A 21,829-nucleotide genomic window follows, 5' to 3' on the forward strand; every position below is an offset into this window, starting at 1 on the left:
CTCATCTGACTAAGGAAATATATCATCTGTGGCATTATTAGTGTCTCAAGACTTTGAGTGACAGAGAAAATAACTTCCCTCCGGCGGTTATGGCTACCAAATAATGCGAATTGTTAAGATTGTAGCGTCATCACCTTCTTTGACGAGCTGCACAAACACCGGATTGTCACCACTGACGGTGAGCCCAAAGCCATTTTCGTCTTTCTGGATGATGACACATCGCTGGACCAGACCTGCGAGTGAGACAAAGACAGGAAAAAAAGGGGAAAACATTTTTAAAATGCTATTAAACATCTTTTATAGGCCACATTTGCATGTTTAGCTCCAGATGTTAAAAAGTATAATCATCCCTTTTTTTTTTATCAAAAAGCTTATCCAATCATAAAGAGCACAGAGAAGGCATGTATAATAAAGATTAGAGAATGACAATATCATGTGCATTGAAAAGCAGAATTATATTATGGTTTCCCTCTTTAAAAGGATGAAGTTTAATCCTAGCTACACAAAAAAACTAGTAGTTATTGTACCAATTTTTTTTTTTTGAAATTGTTTGGATGTGTGAAGGAATTCTCACAATTTTAAACCTAGTTACACACAAAAAAACATTATTATACAAAATTATTACTATTATCAGCAGAACAAAAAATCCAAAGTTAACAATTTTGGCTTTGCATTTTTTGGGAAGATATCTGAAAGTATTCTTGCTATATTAAATCTAGTAAAACGCCCAAAAAACTTATTGTTATTAAAAAAATGCATTTTTTGGGAGGATATTTGAAGGTATTCTTGCTATATTAAAGCTAGCTACACAAGCAAAAAAAACTAAAATATTGTTATTATGAACAGAAGAAGATGAATTTTCAAACTGAACGATTTTGGCTGTGCATTTTCTGCGAAAAACTCTGAAAGTATTCTCCCCATAAAAACATTTCTGATTATATTTATCATCCTAAAGTGAGACACGATTATTTTCAGGTTCTTAACGCATGGTTTCATTAGCGGGGCAGGAGGAGATTAGCGCTTATCTGCGTAAAAATGACTGTGAGGGACAAAACGCACAGTAAGGTGACAAAAAAAGTATAAAGATAACCCCCAAAAAAGCACACTTTCAATGAATACCATCTCCAAAAGCCGCTTCATATTGAAAAGTGACCCTGCTTGTATGGCGTGACCTCTGAACTTGTTTCTTGTTGCGGCAGAGATTTTCTAAGCGCCTCCGAGGTTAATGGATCAATACGGGTAGTGCTGGGATGGGGGTTGAGTGCTGAGTGGAAGGAATGGGAGCGAATAGGGGGGGGTTTAGTTTTAGGAAGCAAAAAGCCCCGGGCCGGTCCGGGGAAGGACAAAAGTGACACGGCTCTAGACAGTGTGTGGGACAAAGGGGGTGAGGGGGGTTAGGCAGGGAGGGGTGTCAAAGTGATTAAGGCATATGAAAGTAAAACGCTGGTGTGAATTTACCTCTAGATGTTGTCAGATTTGATAAAAAACCTTAACGAATGGGGAGTTCGGACTTAGTAAATGAAGACGCGGATCTATTGAAACTAATATATTATTCAGTAGGCTTTAAATGTTCCTTATTGGCAACCTTTGCTAAATGGAAATTGACTCTGGAAAAGTGCACTCAGGATTATGCATTGTAAAATCGTATTGATGTGAATCTATATTAAAGGAACATGTTTTTTTATTAAATAAAGTGTTTTGGAAATGAGATTGTATATAAGAATTGAGCAGTGCTTATTTAATGGCATTCCCACACCAGCGTGGACAGATGTGTCCGCCACAGTCATTCCAGCAAGAGCATCCTTACCACAGGATTCGGGATTCCCCTCCACTAGCACGCCACTGCTGCTGCTGCTGCTCTTCTGCACCACCAGAGCTTCTGCTCACAACCCCCAACCGTGCAGACAGCATGGCGGGAGGGCGGGCGTATGCATGCAAGCAAACACACACACACCAACAAAACACCGACCAACATAAAAGGGAAAGGAGAGAAACGGAATAGAAAATCATGAGGGGAGGAAAGCAAATTTACGGGAGAAGAAAACAATGTTAAAAAACTAAATGAAGACGTAGTAATGGTTTACTTCCATTACATTAAAGCCCGTGTGTTCTTATAACTGCAAGTAAAAAAACTTTGGGATGTTTGAATGCAAGACAGAATTAGATAAAGTAAAAAAAATCAATATTTATTCTAAATATTGCCCTCCTGCAAGTAAACATATTTTCGGATGGTTGAATGCAAAAGATAAAACCAGAGATAGTTTAAAAAATATATAATAATAGAAAAAATCTGTTCTAAATATTGCCCTCCTGTAAAAAAAAATGAAATACACCTAATATAAAGTATTTTATCATGAGATTTGAGGAACATTTCTATTCTTATTATGTTCAGAAGGCTCATTAAATAATATTACTAATAGTCTTTGTTATACCGAATATGAACTATTTTAAAAACTGACACCACAGCAAAATTTAAAACAATTCAACAATACTAACAAAGTAATTTATTTACTAGTTAAATTACTACCGGCGAATATTCCTTCGTTTTTTTTTGTTAGGATAGATGATTTTACTGCACCTAGCTGTTTAGTTTTGTTGTAAAATAGGAAATTATAAGTAGAAAAGGATTTAGAATCCTAAACCAAGGTCAAAGTTGGGGTCAGTCAAATTCTTTATAAAGTACATTTTTACATAGCACGGCTTGATCCAATACTATCACAGCCTTAGATTAGAGATAGTTTATTTTGTGTTTATAAGCCAAGTATTGTCAGTCTGTCCCAAGATAAGTGACAGATAGGAATGACTTTACATTGGATTAGATTGTAACATAATGCATTGGGCACGTAGGCACTTTTAGTGTTATACACCAAAACCTGATAGACTGACAAACATGTGCGGTTGCATCACGGCAGGATAATCCATGGTGTATTACAAGACATTTTGATTACAGAAGAGCGACTTGTACTTGTAAATAATATAAGGGGCATTCGTACTTTCTCAAACTGTTATATAAAAAGGACCCTTAACGATAAACAAGCAGCTGCATTGAAAAGGGACATTTTTTTTGCAACATAAGTTGAAAAAGTGAAATGATCCCATAAGAATAACAAAATAGTAAGTAGTGAGACAACTGGAACTGGAATAAAATAGCACAGAATATGATGGGTTGTATTTTACGAAAAGGAATTTCCCCATTAAAATGAGATATATAGTCCGCTTTGACTTGGACATATAGGATTTTTTTGTTTATAATTATATTGATAATCTAAAATATGAACTGATATTGTTTATATAGGTTTAATTTTGAGAGAAAAGGGAGTTTTTCCAAATTGTAGTTGAAAGAAACTTGGACAAGACCAGACCACTTTGTGTCTGAAAAAAAAGGTCATCATGGACATGACTATTTCTAAGGTTTGTTTTGTGTAAAAACAGAATATGAGTGAAGAGAGTTTGGGGTATAACCAGGCAGTCAAAAGGGCAATTTCAACTTGAATGAAATAAAAACAAAAACAAAACAAGAGTTGGACTCTAAATGACAGATTACCTGTTGAGTCAAACTCATGGGAGGGAAGTGGCGATTTGTCACTTTTTGATTTCTTGTCTGGGGGGTGGTGGTCTTTGCTGAGAATGCTGCTGGTTCTAAAAAACATTAAAAAAAACACAAGAAAAACAATCATCTTGCCATTCAATACCATTAAATTCTACAATTCTCAGTATTTTTTTTAAAGAAAATATGACAAAAATTTGAATATATGGAATAAATTGTCCCAAATGGCATCCTTTTAATTCATTTTGCATACGACATAATGTTAACGGGGGTGCTGGAGCCTTTCCCAGCCAACTATGGGCAGAATTAGTCGAACACCCTAAATTGGTTGCAAGCCAAGAAACTAAAAACGATGGTTTGGCATTTTATATAAAAAAAAAAACAAATGGCACTAAACAGCAGTTTAGAGCTTCTACTACACAAATCACATCAAGTATGCCATCACTGTGTCCGTCCAATAAGGCAAGTAGAACCGACGTAGTGGCAAAGGGCAAAGCAAAGGGCGGAAAACGGAGAAAGGATGTTTCCTAAGAGGACTTGCAACTCTTTGGCTGGGCTTGGGCCGCCCATGTATGGCTGTTGCTGCCTATGCCGGCCCCAAATGTGAAAGGCCACTGTTCTGTTTCACAGTGAAAGGCAGTGATGGGCCGCACTAAGAAGAGGGACCCTTTTGTCCGTCAATGTGTGTGTGTGTGTATGTGTGTGTGTGTGTGTGGGTGTATGCGGGAGTTAGCTGGATGGCCGTAGAAGCCGGCGTGTTTAGTGGGAAAAGCAGAGGACTTTTTTGATAGAGTGAAATGAGATTTGTACCTGTTTGCTTTCTTGGGAAACCTGTGGAAGAGAAGAGAAAGGCTTGGGTTAGTGTCAGGTTAGATTAAGGGTCATTTCATGTGGGCTGGACCATTTTAGATATAATATTTTTATTTTTTATTTTTATAAATGGATAAAAAGAGCTGGATTACAATTCCTGAATATTCAGTTTTTTATAGATGTAAAATAATGTATTTTAGCTTTTTTTAAATATATTTTTAGATTTTACTAAATGATTTTTGAACTAAAAACCCAGGAAAAATTGATTAAAAAATGACAATTATTGATTTAAAAAGAGGAAAATCAGGAAATATAATATGCATCTATAATCTGGATTTTACAATGATTTTTGAACTAAAAACAAGAAAAAATGATTAAAAAATGACAATTATTGATTTAAAAGGAGGAAAATCAGGAAATATAATATACATCAATACATTTCATTTTAACTTTATCCTAAAACAGAAAGTCTGCACTCATGATTGACTTCCCCGGGCCGCACAAAATGATGTGGCGGGCCAGATTTGGCCCCCGGGGCCCCCACTTTGACACCGATGGGCTAGAAGATGGAGGACATACAAGCAGATACTTTCTCCCACAGTCATATTGTGGTAAACATGATAATCCAGATCAAACATTGGAGTTCTTGAGTGGCAGATTAAACACGCTTTCCAGGTCAAATGTCCTCCATCTTACGACTCTCTTTGCCATCTGTGCACGCAAATGTGCCGTCCTTAATATTAAATCTATAATAGGTACTACATACTTACAAGCCTACACTGGCAAACATCATAAAATTGACTAAGAGCAGCTTACATATCTGAACAGATGAAAACAAAAGCTTTGAAAACACAGTCCGCACATTTCAAGGAACATATTATGCGCTTATATTTTCCACGAAGAACTAATAAGCATCCATTACCTCCTTATTTCTCCTATAGGAAAGCCAACATGTGATGCGGCTATTATTATTATTTGCCTTTCATTATGTTTGGTCACAGTGCAAGCAGTGTAGACTAGATTATTTTAAAGAACATGCAGTGTGAAAGTGTTATCTATAACAGCTGAAGATAACGTTATTTTAAAACATTTGTAGGAGAATAATGGTCTGAGTGTCAATAAGATTTGTCCTGAGGGGGATAAAATGAAAAGTCATCAACCCAGAGACATGATAAGCACACCTAAAAAAGCACATAAGTATGCCAACCTAGAATTATCATAAATTTTCACTTTTTTGTATTCTCACAGGGGTGCTGGAGCCTATCCCTGCCAACTATGGGCATGGAGGAGACCTTGAATTGGTTCACAGCCAATCACAGAACACAAGGAGTTAAAAAATGATTCATCCAATAACAGAGTGAGATGCTAAACCTCCCATCCATCCATCCAGTAAAAAAAAATACATTAAATTCCATATAAATTACAGTACTATGAAAAAAATGGCTGACCCTTGATAAATTTCAAGGTTTAATTCCACTTTCCGTAAATCCTATACATACACGATTTTCATAGCTCAAATATATGTTTTCTGCCATTTCATATATTTAATTAAAATGGCTAATCCATATAATCAAGTATTAATAACTAAAAATCTTGCCAAGTCACAATAGTGTTGAATATAGGTCAAGGGAAGACAAGACTCCAGTTTTTGAAAGGGAAACATACTACAAATTGTCAAAAAAAAAAAAAAACAAACATAGTACTTATAATAGGTCTCACGATGAACTAGCAACCATTAAGTTTCTTTCTCCCAGTGACAGTGTGCCCCATTCAGAGCCATACTGGGCAGCTGAATGGTCCATTTATGAAAAGGCCCAAGTCTATAGTACGTTCCAGAGTCTCCAAGAAGAGGAAAAATCCTTAAAAATTAAAGTAATCAACTCCCATCCAACCCTTGAATTGGAGAAATAGTACAAAAGACACTATATACTACAAACACATAGCCTGAAGTGGTCTTTTGGGTAAATGTGGGGACATAGATGGCAAAATGGTCCTATTGAAAATGACAATGTGGTTATATTAACCTTGCAAGCTAGACTAGACTGTACTCTCCAGAACGACGCATCGAATCTTTCTGCTTCCGCATTAACAGTCAATTGTCTGTCTCGCAGACAACACTGCGCCATTGTTCCATTTCCTCATGATGACTTAAATACTCTAATGAAGACCGTAATGAGAACAGAGACTCACGAGGGGAAAATAACAGGATGACAATGCCAGCAGGATAAGACGTACACTTACTGTCTGGATCCCGTTAAATTAGATTCCAAGGCCCGGTTGAGTGTGGGCAGACTACCCCATTAACTGCCAAAATTGAACATTCTTCCAACAACAATGATACATTCTGGACTGTGCTCTGCAATTTAATCTTAATAGAGCAAACCAATCTGTTCAGAGGAACTGCAATTGACAATTCTGTGTGCTGGAATCTATGATTTTATCATTATGTTATGAGAAAGCAACATTTGCTTGAAGAAAATCCTTCAAAATACTGACTAACTAGGCACAGTAAGTACTGTTTAATATCTAAGTAGTGTTTAATATCTAAGTAGTGTTTAATATCTAAGTACTGTTTAATATCTAAGTAATTTAATATCTAAGTAGTGTTGAATATCTAAGTAGTGTTTAATATCTAAGTACTGTTTAATATCTAAGTACTGTTGAATATCTAAGTAGTGTTGAATATCTAAGTACTGTTTAATATCTAAGTAGTGCTTAATATCTAAGTACTGTTCAATATCTAAGTACTGTTTAATATCTAAGTACTGTTTAATATCTAAGTACATTTGACCGGCGACCAAACGTCCGGTCACGAAATGCAGTAAACGTATTTATTGGGAACTGCAGTGTTTTCCTGCCCATTTGTTTTGCTTGTGGTATTCATAGACCACGTAACCTAAGACTGAGTTTTGTTATCGCAATCAATTTTTCCCCAGACGACATATTTCAGATCTTTCCGAGTTTCGTGTGCACCAAAGTGTGAGAAAGACAACGACGTAAGAACTGGGTGGGGCGGCTCTCGTGTACAGCAAGCAGCGGGCCTGGGCTTGAATGCTTCATTCACGTTTGCTGTTTTGATGGAAAACTTCAGACTTGCAGTGAAGGGGGGAGCGTGACTCGCCCGACTAATAGAGCACGCGAGTGAGAGAGCAGTCCAGGCATGAAAAAGTCTTAAAGACAAGAAAGCAGGGTAGTTTGGTCCAACTCTAACATTTAAAAAACCCATTTATCCCCTTATTGGACCGTTCCATTCTAGTACTAATTGAAACTGACTTGCTGTGGTTATGTTGATACCAGCAAAACATTTCTTAGGTGGCAATAACCCCCGGAGGAGGCAGGATTTGTCTCAAGTGAGTACTGGATTGGATAATCCCAGACTATGCCTTGAGGTAGCAAAGATCGGAACGAGGAGTGGTTCATTCCAGGAGGAGGGCCGCATTGCATTGCATTGAACACCAGAGGAGAAAATTGCACTGGAAAGTGAGGCGGTAAAGGCACGCTCTGTGGTGGCTGAGTCATACCCGTTGACTATCAAGTCGCATTTCGATGCAGACAGCAAGACTGATTTAATCTCAACTGTGTTACCGTGCCTACAGCCTGCCAATAACAGACGACACCAATACAACGGACGTTATCTAATCTCTATACCTGAGTCACAAAGTGTCATTGTGCGGACAAAAAAAATGCACGTAGAGCGAATCATTGCTCACCTTTCCCTTCCTTCCTTGCTTAAGGGAAGGAGGAGGCGAACATTGTGTCGTTATAAGCGGGCTGCTTTAACGTCGACTTGATTTTAAATGGGCCATTTTAGATATAATGTTTAGATTTTTTTTAAATAAATGGATTAAAAGAACTGGATTAAAAAGCCTTGAATATTCCGTTTTTTATAGATCTAAAACAATGTTTATGTTAGCATTTTTTAAAATATTTTTTTAGATTTTACAAAATGATTTTTGAACTAAAAACAGAAAAAAAATGATCTAAAAAATGACAATTATTGATTTAAAAGGGGGAAAATCAGGAAATTTAATATAAATCTATACTCTTTGATCCAAAAACAAAAAGTCGGCACTCATAATTTACTTTCCCGGGCCACACAAAATGATGCAGCGGTCCAGATTTGGCCCCCACACCTCTACTTTGACAACGTGTTACAATCTAACCGTCTGTATGGCGGTCATGCCTAATTTCAAGCATATAATGCCGGCCCGTGACCTTTAGCGAAGCCTGGAGGTATCGATGTGCTAACTGGGCCACGGATCTGAGGGAAGGAAAGAGTGAACATATGAAATGGAGAGAGAGGGAGGGAGGGAGGGAGGAGAAGAGAGTCAGTCGTGTTGTTGGTGTAAGGAAGAAACAGAGGTAATGGCTCTGAAGCTCAAGCTAGTGCCTCCAGGGGAAAATGGTGCCCTTTCTGCCCCAATAAACCTCATCAGGATTCCTGACATGAAGGCCGGGGGATAGACATTTCTTCACGCTATGCTGTCTGCTGTCCTCCGGGGGGAAAAAGAGCTAGCTAGGTAGTCCACCATGTTATACTGTGGTTGGTAATAAACACTAGGGGGGACTTCTGCGATCAGCTGGAAAGGATCTGGCTTGATGCCTCAGCTTAAGTCCTATTAGTTCCTGTCCTGCGCGTGAGAATCCAGTCGAGCAAGAAGACGGAAATATACTCAACCGCAGATCTGACTCATGTATTTATGAAGCGTAAACCACAAATATTGCCCAGAAATCGATTCGAGTCTGCGGGGAAAATACTTCTGGGTATGACAACTTGGCAAAGGAACGCAGTAATTGAAAAGCCTTAGCCAATAACGTAGCAAAACCACAACACCTCTCGCACAATTATATTCGAGATCTTTCAGTGTTGCCAAGTTTTAGCTTTTGTTCACATGCTACTGATTGCGGCTGCAAAGTACTACGTTTTTTTAAGCTATAAGTCTCACAAAGTACAAACAAATAGGCTTAAGGACAGTTTTTCCCAGATCTATCAGGACTCTAAACTTTCGGTAGCACGACACACAATCCCTTCTGTGTAATAATGTCGGGGTGCAGTAATATGAAAAAACTTCGGGCGGTGATCTGCCTTCTACTGGCTGACTGAAGGTAAGTGAGAAACAGTGAAAGGTAAAATGTAAAATGCCAAATTAGTCTGAAATGATCACTTATTTGGGTCTTTTTCCAAGAAAATTTTCCAATTTCGTCATAAGCAGTTTCTGGGTATGATGACAATTAGAGCTTATGTTGAGTTAATGATGATGACAAAGCCTATGTTCGATTGTTATTCATTTTTTTGGCTAGTCGGGCCTTTTATTAAGGGTCAAAATAGACATTTTGATTGGAAATGCTAACGTCATTCTTCTTGTTTTAAACCTCAAGTAGGCAAATCATGTTCATTCCAGATCTAAATGTTTGCAAACATATCTGCCAAAAGACTTTGACTTTGTGACTGGTAAAGTTGTAGAATTGTAAATGTAGCAATGGGAAACCGACAAAAATACCCATACGTCATGAATCAAAGTCCACAGATTGTCCACAGACCGGTTGTCCTGACCAGAGAAAAAACAGCAGCGTTTCAGTGGCTGCTTCATCCTGATTCAGCAAAAAAGCAGCAGTGCAAGGTTAATCACAGTGTGGTGGGAGTTTGCTGCTTGGTTTTCCCCTAAAATGTTAAAAAAAAACATTGGACCTATGAAGCCCTACATTCATGGAATTAAGTACGTGAGTAGTAATCCATGTGTTGACTATCCGTAGTGATCAAAAAGCTACTAACGAATTAAAAACCAAAGGATTTCCAATTTAAGAGAATTCCATCCGTAGGCCAAACCGTTTCAGAGAAGCGGACATTACTGAATTAGAGTTTTGTGTTGTGGTAGATTCTAAAAACAGCCTGGAAAGGAGTTCCACTAGACCAACTATAAATCACAGTTCTCCAACGTTAGCAAACCAGTAAAACGGCAGCATTTTACAAGACGTCGCCAAAAATGAAAAGCACAGAAGGGTATACTTAAAAATCCTAACTTATATTTAGCCAATACTGTACCACCCCCTCCAAAAAAAAATCTTTTTCGCATGTTGCTTTCCATTTTCCCCGAAATATGGATTCCTTTTCTTCCTAAATTGAGGTCAGTGACAAGTTTGGATCGAATGTTCATTCAAAAAAAACCCGACAGACATTTTTAACTTTCCTAACTCGTCCTCATTTTTCTCTTTTGTATAACGATCTCGTCTTTTGTGGAGAGAGACCTTAAATGCATTGCCCCGAAGCTTTGTGGCCTTGCTAACGGGGCGAGAGCGTAGACAAATGTCCACAAGCATCAGGATCATGGTGCTATGGGAAAGACCCCCAAGCACATAAAAGCACCCGCTAAAAAAGCCTAAACTCCGCCCACTGTCTGGCATCACAACCCGTGGGCATGGCGGATTAAATACACATAATGAGGAGATGCAATGAATTTGACGTAAGAGTATGACATTGGGAATTTGGAACTTGGTTTGCCGAAGTGAATTGAAATGCTGAGTTTAAATTTAGCGCAACAGTATACCATCTCCATGCACTTATTTTTTTTTTTTAAGTGCCTCTATGTCTGTTGACAGTGACGCATTTGTTCGACCGCTAGCAATTTTACTAAAGACTTACTGCAAGGGTGTTAGACTCGGGGTGGTTCGCAGGCAGCATTAATGTCAACTTGGTTTCATGTGGACCATTTTAGATATAATATTTAAATATTTTTTTAAATGGATTAAAAGACCTGAATGTTCAGTTTTTTGTTGATCTAAGACAATGTTTATTTAAGCTATTTTTTATATATATTTTTAGATTTTACAAATTATTTTTGAACTAAAAACACAGAAAATAATTATTAAAAAATTACAATTATTGATTAAAAAGGGCGAAAATACAGAAATTTAATAATTAAGATTTGCTTATATAAATGGATTAAAAGAACTGGATCAAAAGTCTTAGTAAGGGAAAATATCTTTTAATCAGTGTGTTCTATATTAAAGTGGAACACAGAAAATATTTTTCTATATTTTGATATTTAACAAAATGATTTTTGAACTAAAAACACAAAAAATGGTTTAAAAAATTCCAATTATTGATTTAAAAGGGGAAAATAAAGAAATATAATATGAATCCATACCTATCATTTTAATTTGATCCTAAAACAGAAAGTCGGCACTCATGATTTACTTTCTCGGGCCACACAAAATGAAGTGGTGGGCCAGATTTGGCCCCCGGGCCATCACTTTGACACCTGTGATCTCAGTTTTTGCACGAAAAATTGCAATAGACTAAATTAGAATCCTAAAAAGTTGTAAATAACCAACATTTAAGAAAGCCAGAAACACATGAATCAGCGGTCAGCATGCTGACATTCCAACAACCAATGAGCACTCACTTAGTGGTCATTTCTACATTGTCACAAGTCCACAAGTCCGTTGAATGCATTAGCATTCGTTGTCATGGCGAGTAAACAATAGCCAAAATCCCAGTTCCTATTAATAGAAATATCAATTCATCAGTCATCAGAATAGCCACTTTTCCCCCAAAACGGGGCATAACCCCAATCATCACATATGACCTACATTCATGAACCTATGAGGAGTATACAGACTAAACCTAGCCTGCTATTGTTTACTTTTACTGATGTCACCAGCACCACTTTCCGGGAGGGCCTCAGGGTCGGCGGGTGGCGAGGTTGGGGAGCAAAAAAAAACCCAAAACGTACAGATCAGCAAAACTCAGTGACAAAGAACGAACGGCTCACAAAACGTAGCCACGAGCTGGCGGCCCATCCCCGACAGATGTCACGTAGCGTGGTCAACAGCATGACAATAAAATGCAAAAGATGTCACACTACCTCAATATAAACTGTTCAAATCAATGGAGAACACTTCTCATCCATTATAAAGGTCAATTCTAATAAATACCGTATTTTCACAACTATAAGGCGCAACACATTTAAAGGCGCACTGTCAATGAAAGACACATTTTTTTCCATATATAAAGCACACTGGATTATAAGTCGCCCTGTCTATTTTGGAGAAAATGTAAGACTTTTAAGTGCGCCTTATAGTCGTGAAAATACGGTAATCATGCAATCCGCTTCCATATTGTTTTGAATCTGTTGCCCACAAAGTGTTTTGCATCTTTCTCAAGCGTAACCATGTTGTTGTTATATCGCTGAAGACTTGAGCCTTGTTCCCGAGAAATATAAACCCATGTTTGCAACATTGAGCACAGTCCAAGCAAGTAATGTCCCCATGGGATGTATAGTAATTTCCCCTAGTATAATACACTCTTGTGTATAGTAAGCCCCACCCAAAATCACCCATGTACGCATTTTTTCTCTCTAGTCATGTATTATGGGCTCCCAAAATTTGATGTTATCCATTTTCAAAACACAGTATTAGTATTTTATGTTTTTTCCCAAGGATACAGTAGTGTCATCTTTGGACTTTAGACCACGGGTGTCAAAGTGGCGGAACGGGGGCCAAATGTGGCCCGCCGCATCATTTTGTGTGGCCCGAGAAAGTAAATCATGAGTGCCAAAATTCTGTTTTAGTATCAAATTAAAATGAAGAGTATTGATGTATATTCAATTTCCTGATTTTACCATTTTTAAATCAATAATTGTCATTTTTTTTATCATTTTTTTGTGTTTTTAGTTCAAAAGTCATTTTGTAAAATCTAAAAATATATTTTAAAAAATCTAAAATAAACATTGTTTTAGATCTAAATAAAAACTGAATATTCAGGGCTTTTAATCCAGTTCTTTTAATCCATTTATATTAAAAAAAAAATCTAAATATAATATCCAAAATGGTCCGACCCACATAAAATCGAGTTGATATTAATTAGGTCACAGTTCAGACAGGCAACAACACACTGAACACACAGCTAAACAAATATATGCACAAAAAACAATCTTCTTTCATCGCAAAGATGTTCTTAACACTTTGGTCTTTGGAAACAACTGCGCTGTAGTCGGTTCATGAAAGCCACAACAGAAAAAAAACACAATGAAAGTGGGTGCTAACCACTGCTGTCATCATTGCATAGAGGGGGATGGGCGTGAAGTATAATGCGGCTTTAAACTCTTGCTTGCATCCTGCACAAATGACGCTCTAAATAGGCCTTGCTTCTGCCCTGAACTGAGCAAGTGTTCACATTCCATAGACTTGGCCAACTTACAGGTATGAAAGGAGTTCAGGTAAGAAAGTTGGCCACAAAACAACAGCAAAAACTACATAAGAATGACTTAAATATATGACTCCAAAGTGAACTTCTGGAATAAACACTTAACAACCATGATGTATTTGCTGTTGAACTCATAGAGCGCCATCCATGGGTGGACTGATTCCCCCATTAAGGTGATTACAAGGTTCCGTTTAAATCCAAAGATCGTTTTAATGGTTGTAGAAGAAGGTAAGTGTTAAAGGCTTAGTTGTAACCACAGACTGTAGAGAAGACTACAACCAGAGTGGTTGCCGTGACGTCACCCGGAGCTTTCACCCGCTCGCAATTGAAGCTGGCTTCAGGACGCTGACTTTAACAGATGGCAAGTTATATTTGAGCCTCTTTTTGGAGTATTTAGCCAGCATCTATTCTGTATATCAGCCTATGGGGAGCCAATTGGGTAAAGAAGTATACTGCTTCAAGGGGAAGAAGTCCATTACATGTGCAGACATCAGCAGCATTTCTATCAAGATCTGATGCAGCACCGTCCGTAGTAATTGGATAACTCATTTATTAGTCAGCAGATTGCTACAGTACTTGGAAGAACATAATGTCCAATCAGTGAAGCTACATGGTGCAAGTCGGAGGAAGCGTTTCCCAAGAAATTGCTATTTTAGCTGTTTAAATGTGAATTTCCCAGATTTCTTGCTCCGCCTCCTGGCAGTAGCAATACACTTTATCACAGGCACCTGTGATTGATGGTTGTTCGTCTCCTTGTGCAACTAATTTGGGGCGGGATTAGGCTCCAGCACCCCCGGGGAACCTTGTGAGGATAAGTGGTATGGAAATGAATGATTTAAATAATCATTGGTTAGTCAGATGGTTGCTAAAGATGGAAAATTATGAATTAGGGAGGTAATAACACATCATTCTTGATCAATATAATGATTAGGAAATACTAAATTGAACCAGAATGCAAAATATTGATCAAAATAATCATAACATTTGTGAATTATGATGATTGTATGAATACATCATTACTCCAATTATTTATTTTGATTACATCTGTTTTATATGACTGCTAGTAAAGCACAAAATAGATTATGAACTGATTATGACTGTACTTTGATCAAAATGCAATCAGAAATCTGAAAATTTACTGTCAGAGATCAGAAATTAGGAAAAATTAGACATATTCTCTTAAATAATTAATCAGCTATCAAATTGTTCATTTAAATTAAAATAATGAAAGAAATTCCCGATTAATTGTGACACCCCTAAGGGTATCAACAATAATAAAACAAACAAAACACTAATAAACACGCTCTTTAGATAGATCCGAGTATGACATAATCAATTATACATCTAGGAGAATGCACTGTTCACATGCACCAACGATTATGAAAAACATCAACAATATTATTTTCTTTAATTAAAAAACATTTTTGAGTATATATACTATACCTGTCAGTGAAACTGGACTGTGTGTCACTCATTGGGCTTCCGGTTCTAGATTTGCAGGGAATTATATCCGATTATCATTTTCCAGAGTGTGATGAGGCGACTTGATGGAGCGTCCTTCTCTGGCATTTGTAAAAAAAATAAATATATAAATATAAAAGCCAACGACGCAACTGTTCTCAATGTTTGGGGAAGGAGGGGGTCACAGGAAGCTAGATCCTTAAAATGGTGCAGACCCTAAAAATGAATCAGGGCCTGAGTAAATAGATGATATCCTTCCCCCCTCGGTGATATCCTAACACTACTGACCGGGGTTGCGTGTTCTTCCGCGCCGCATTCACATCCCACTTTTCGGGTAATCCAGCGTGGTGATGCCGTCAAGTCTGCCTGCTTACCACCACCCCTTCTCGGCTTGAGTGGGGGTGAGACGTCCCTGGGAGATCCTGCGGATTCCTCCGATCGGTAGTTTACGGTATCTCCTGCACGATATAGCAGTAGTCTCCGTTGAAGAGTCTTCCGATACCGTAATACTTCCAATAGATGAGCCACTTGAAAAAAATGAGGAAAAAAAGTGTGTGAATGAGCGAATTGCTCACTGGTGTGAATCCTCAACGGAAAGAAGAGTTCAGTATTGTTAACGTCCTGCTAAAAAAATAAAGAATAAAATTAAAAAATCAGATGGTGTGTTCAGGGTACTCGTGTTTCCACCGCAAACAAAGCAAAGTCCGATCCCGATGAGTTGGGAGAAAACGCTCCTCATATGCCACTAGCTTTTTTTTTAAGGTCCACGTCCTTAAAAAAAGTCTCCTCGAGGGGTGAGAAGAAAAAGATTAGTCCCCCGTGGATGAAAAACAACACCCCGATCGGCGTTGAAAAGTTTCAGGGACGCTCGCGACTTCTTATCCCGACGCTCGGCGTCATTTGTACGAGGAAGGAAAAGTTGAGGGACCGTCGGAAAAAGCGCTTCTGCGTGCCGCTAGCAACGCCCTAGCTTGCTAGCTTGCCAGTCGCCGCGATCCCAAACTTCCAGCAACCACTTCCGCCGGGAGGTGGCAAAACAGCATCCTGCCTTACCAAAAAAATGCATCAAAAGACTCAAATATTTGCCAATAAAGTGAAAAAGAATAACCGTATCATTGTTATTTTTTGTCCGAGTATAATAAACATGCATAAACTCCATGTATACATACTAAAATCATGATAATGACGTAACTGACATCGATGGAAGACACACAAGGACGGCAGGGAAACAAATCTTTCACATTTGGATTTATTCAAACACAAATCATAAGATTTGACACATAAATATATATGAAAAATCTAACATTAAATGTGTTTTCCACACGTAGACATGTCATTTTGTGAATCATTGTGTTTTGGCTTTACTCCCACTCTTTCAACCCTCCCCAATTGAATAAAAACATACATTCTTAACCTTTCTCACGTAATTAAAAGGCATTAGTTTAATGTTACAGTGTGTAATAATATATTTTTTTTAAATAGAACAATGTATACCTCTGTAATGTAGGAACCACGTCACGCAACAGGTCATCATTATACTCTACTGCCGTCTTGTGGACATAAAGGAAACACCCAGTTTGAGTAATTAGATATTTTAACCCTTTATTGGGCAAGTGTCCATTTTTTTGTCATTAACCTTTAATGCATATATATTATATATATAAAAATACAATTTAAATTGAGATGTATACAAACCACAGGATTCCCATTTATTAATACATTGGCCACTTTAATGAGGTGGAATTTACAGTAAAGAATCAAAAAAGACATTATAGTTCTTATATTAAGGCACACCACAAATATACTTTTTGCTTCCTCTGTAAATTCACAATGTTGATGTTTTGTAATAAAATGGCAGGCTTTTTAGCATCTTACGGCACCAATTTTGCATTATTAAGTTAAATTTAAGTAATAAAAACAGACATACTACATTCACTTGACACTTCATTTGGCCCTCTCAAGTGCAGTACTTTTAATTTAAAAACATTCACTCTTTAATCCATCATTAAAAATCATAATCACAGTTGTACCAAATAAAATGAGGGGATAAAGATGACTTTTGCAAAGGTTAATTATCAAAAAAATAAAATCCCTGAGTAAGGCATTTGTCCATTTGTTGTTTTCTGAATGACTCATAAGTTTATACACAAACAACGGCCATGTTTTTAGGCCACATTTTGTGGTTCACTGTTACCAAGGACAACATTTTGGTTGAAATGACTCATGTACGAATTGTGGCTATAAAATGATGTGCACAAACAAATGCAGCCTTTTAGAGAAACCATTTTTTCCCCTCAGTTGTTGTAACCAACAGCAACATCTGTTAGTGCTTGAATTTCCAGCCACATAAGCCTCCTCCTATTTTTGCCTATTAAATCCCTCAGACAACAACCAAAGTGATCCGTTTTAATGACTGCCCAAAGCAGGGGTAGGGAACCTAAGGCTCGGGAGCCACATGTGGCTCTTTCAATGGGTGCATTTGGCTTTTTGCTAACCTGTGAGCTAAAATATGGAAAATGCTGGTGACAGAACTGAGAAATTACATCTAAAACTGCTTTAATGTTAATTTTTTTGCATTAGACTCTTCTGGAACGCATCCTCTCATAGATTGGCAACAGTATAAGAATCTTTTTTGGAAAAAAAATCATTTTTTTTCACTTTAAAAGTGGTGAAATTACAAAAAAATGAAAATGTACTTGTTTACATGTATGTATTTAGACTTTTAAACGTGTAGTATGGCTCAAAAGGAATAACATTGGAAAATATGTATTGTTTATGGCTCTTAGTGAAAAAGGTTCCCGACCCCTGGTCTTAAAACAATGTTTTTTCCTCCTAAATTGGACATCTTCATCTCAACTCAAGTCATCTTTCCTTTGTGACCATTGGCGTCCTCTCTCCGTTCCTTCCAACTCCGGCTCTTGCGCAATGCGAAGCGAACAATGTCCACGGTGAAAACCCACGAGAGCGCGTACAAGGCCACGCCCCCACACTTGATGAAGAATCTAGGCCTTGGCGATTTCAGCTCAAAGTAGAGCATTGTGCCTCCCACGAAGACTCGCATAAACACAAAGAGCAACACGAAGATGGCATCCACGGCGTTCGCCAGGGGGGTGCCGCTACGTCCCGTCTGCTTGAGGAACCATCGCGTCTGAAGTAGCGGATTGGTGATCTCGCTGCCGAAGAGAACGGCGCAACCCTCGATGGCGGATTCGCCCAGCCAGAGGGTGAGAAGGATTCCCAGGATGCTCATGCTGTGGTGGGCTAGCATTACGGCACCCTCGGTGCGGAAGTACACGCACCAGGCCATGTCGAAGACAAAGTAGCCTAGGCTCAGCAACATGATGTTTATCTGCAAAGGTGTGTTCTTTGTACCTAATAAAAAAAATTAAGTGGTTGCATTAATCAAATTGCTCTTTGCAGAAGATAAAGAATATCAGCGTGAACATTTAGTTGCATTAACAGTCTTTATGTTTGTATACTAGTGTGGTATTTGGCATTTTTCATCTAATTTTCTGATCAATTTTATCCTCACTAGGTTCGCAGGGGGTGCTGGAGCCTATCCCAGCTGCTATTTGGCACTGAATTGGTGGCCAGGCAATGGCAAAGCACAAGGAGGCAAATAACCATTCATGCTCATACTCATACCTAGAAGTAATTTTTAGAGTGACTATTTTAGATATAATATTTAGATATTTTTTAAAAAATGGATTAAAAGAACTGGATTAAAATCCCTAAATATTCAGTTTTTTATAGATCTAAAACAATGTTTATTTTAGCTTTTTTTATACATATTTTTAGATTTTACAAAATTATTTTTGAACTAAAAACACAGAAAAATGAACTAAAAATTTCCAAATATCAATTTAAAAGGGGGATAATTAGGAAATTGAATATACATCTATACTCTTCATTTAAATTTGATCCTAAAACAGAAAGTCAGCACTCATCAACTTTCCCGGGCCGCACAAAATGATGCGTCGGGCCAGATTTGGCCCGCGGGCCGCCACTTTGACACCAGTGGTCTAGTTAAATTACTATTTTTTCTTTTCCATAAATCAGCAGTTAGAAATGTCCTATAATTCCATACCCTCACAATGACATGTTGAACTTTGCCCTCATGTTTAAAACTAGGATTTATAAATACTACAACTGTCCTTAGTTGCTTTAATGACAAATACTGAAAAGACTCAAAATCCTACCTGGGTAATTGAAAGGCCACGGTCCATCCACATAGCCGATATAAGCCGTGACACATACAGCCAGGATACCATGCAACAAGGTGACCAATCGGCAATTCCACTCACAGCTACGACGACCGTTGAGTTGACACAGGACGAAGTAAAGCGACGACCAACTGGCGAGGCTCAAGAGGCCGCCAAATACGACCATATTCTCCTCTGCAGGCAACAATGCCATCCCGCTTGGTGAGATGACTTACAGTACTATCAGTGTGATATTGTTCCCATAACAATTCGCCTTTGCTTGTGCGAGAATAGCGCTACAGTCGACCCCTTGACGGCTGGATGGGGTGAGGTCTGACGTGCCTTGGTCGGCCTGTGACGCTGGTGCCATGCAGCTGGATGGGTCCACCCTCACTGTTACAGCTTGCCTTGCACAATATCAAACTAGGTGAGAGATAACTGGGTTAGGATTAGGACATTGGAACATATTTGCTTCTAAAGCAATTCATGGGAATAATGTGTGTATGTATGTGTGTGTGTGTGGTCTTGTCAATTTTTACATTGCGAAATATTTAATAGTGATGGACCAAAGGTCACTTCTTTGGATATCACAGATGGACAATTTGATTGGAGGACACACTAGGGGACAGGGGTCGGGAACTTTTTTGACAAAGAGAGACGTAAATAATTCATTTTTTTCTAATGTCATGAATTTAAAAGTCCAAATACATGAAAATCTGAGCATTTAGTATTCATTTTACCAGTTTGGAAGTTTAAAAAAGTCGGAATTATTTTAAAAACATTATTTTACTGTTGCTAATCAATGAGAGAATGCATTCAGAAGAGTCTAATGAAGAAAAATTATGATTTAAAAAGGCAGAGAGCCATATGCACTTATCAAAAGAGCCATATATGGCTCCCGAGCCATAGGTTTCCTACCCCGGTTCTAAAGCAATTCATGGGAATAATGTGTTTGTGTGGTCTTGTCAATTTTACATTGTGAAATATTAATAGAGATGGATCAAAGGTTACTTCTTTGGAAATTACAGATCGACAAATTGATTGGAGGACAAACTTGGACTATAAATATATAATCATTAAAAGTTTTTGGCATTGAGATCCAGGCAAGTGTTATAAGAATTTGTCATTATTAAACTACAATTGAGTGGTTAAAAGACTGCCATCTATTGTTCATGTTACTTTTAAGGACGTTTGATAGGATTGCTATTCTATAAATTGTTATTATTGCATTAAAAATACTCAGTTTTATAGTTTTAAGTCAAACCTGTAAAATATATATATAAAATACCATGAATATGATATCAAAAATGTTGATGACATGAAAACTAAAGCGTACAAAAAACAATAATAACGGAAATATGTTAAATAATATAAATAATATAAATAATGACAGCTCTGTCAAAAACATGAATAAATCCTCCCCGATTTAACAGATCGCATTAATCCTCCTAACCCTAAACACAACCCGAATATTAAAACAAGGAACAAAACAATTTCCAAACCTCAAAATGATGACTTTTAAGAGAAATTTATAAAGGAGCGTTGCAGTTTGGCTAGCCACAGCCGGCTATCGTGCTAACCAATTCGACGCCCACTTTTACTCCAATCTAAAAGAGGAAAAATAAATATATATTTACCTTGACATCGGACATGTAGCTGGCGTGATTTAATATATTTTGTTTTATAAGATAATCACATGATTCATTTTGGCGTGCAGTCTTTGTCCTCCATCGGGCTGAAGCTCCTCTTGACAAGCGCTGATCACGAAAACACTTCAGCGACACGCCTTATAATCTAAGCTGCCACGAACTACGACTATTAAACATGTTTAAACATGCAACAATTCGGGTGTCCATTGCATTTTAAAGCCATTGCGTCTTTGTACATTCCTCTGCAAGACTGCTCAGTGGGTAGAAGCGGTACTTCGGTTTTTGTCAAACAGCGACATTCTGTGGCCAAATTCTGAATTACACACGCGTTTAAAGAGACCATGCAGTTGAATGGACAACAATGGAAACATAATTCTTTAATGGCACTAATTTCTCATTTCTGTGGCATATTAAAATTAAAACAAAAGGGGAATAAAACAATTTGGAGTTAAACCAGGAGTGGGAACACTTTTGGGGGGATCTCACTGCATGTATGCAATACATTAATAATTTTAATGCAACCATATAAATGTGGTATAGTATTGCCTATATCATGAGTAATTTAGAATAAATTATTTCATGGCTAAACTTGATTTTGAGGTTCTATGACAGACTGCATTATAAATCCCCCAAAAATGTACTTATCCATAATTTAAACACAAAACAAAGGCAGGAATATTAAGGCACTTTCTCACAGAAAAAAAGTCAGCTAAATTCACAAGTTTGGTTCATTTGTTACTCAAAAAAGTCAAATTTTTGCTCCATTTGGTCCCAAAAATTGAAAGAATGATTTGAATAGAACTAAAGTAAGTAAGCATGTATTTTAAATGCAAACTTAAATATTCCAAAAAATACTAACAAGATGATGTAAACATGTGTTTTGAAAATGACCAAATGGTGGCAGTATGGGAAAGGCCACAAAAAAAGGAAGTTAGGAGAGTGAATGCAATACTTT

General features: G+C 37.6%; 2 protein-coding genes across 2 annotated transcripts in view; both read right to left on the reverse strand.

Annotated features, from left to right (window-relative positions):
* arhgef12a (Rho guanine nucleotide exchange factor (GEF) 12a) overlaps positions 1-16,031 on the reverse strand; it is a 30,095-nt gene extending 14,064 nt beyond the window's left edge. The window contains exons 1-5 of the mRNA XM_077722529.1: positions 15,006-16,031; positions 4,358-4,378; positions 3,545-3,639; positions 1,808-1,879; positions 135-233 (exon numbers count right to left, since the gene is read on the reverse strand). Of these exons, the coding sequence (XP_077578655.1) occupies positions 135-233; positions 1,808-1,879; positions 3,545-3,639; positions 4,358-4,378; positions 15,006-15,037 (319 nt within the window). The 5' untranslated portion in view covers positions 15,038-16,031. The remainder of the gene's footprint in view (positions 1-134; positions 234-1,807; positions 1,880-3,544; positions 3,640-4,357; positions 4,379-15,005) is intronic.
* Positions 16,032-16,792: 761 nt separating this feature from the next.
* Positions 16,793-21,184, reverse strand: tlcd5a (TLC domain containing 5a). The gene is made up of 3 exons (XM_077723109.1): positions 20,863-21,184; positions 19,223-19,648; positions 16,793-18,395 (listed from the first exon to the last, which is right to left on the reverse strand). Exons 2-3 carry the CDS (start codon positions 19,437-19,439, stop codon positions 17,881-17,883), a joined length of 732 nt encoding a protein of 243 aa, XP_077579235.1. The 5' UTR covers positions 19,440-19,648; positions 20,863-21,184; the 3' UTR covers positions 16,793-17,880.
* Between the last annotated feature and the right edge of the window lie 645 nt (positions 21,185-21,829).

This window comes from Stigmatopora nigra, chromosome 8 (assembly GCF_051989575.1).
Source record: "Stigmatopora nigra isolate UIUO_SnigA chromosome 8, RoL_Snig_1.1, whole genome shotgun sequence".
Taxonomy (NCBI): Eukaryota; Metazoa; Chordata; class Actinopteri; order Syngnathiformes; family Syngnathidae; genus Stigmatopora; species Stigmatopora nigra.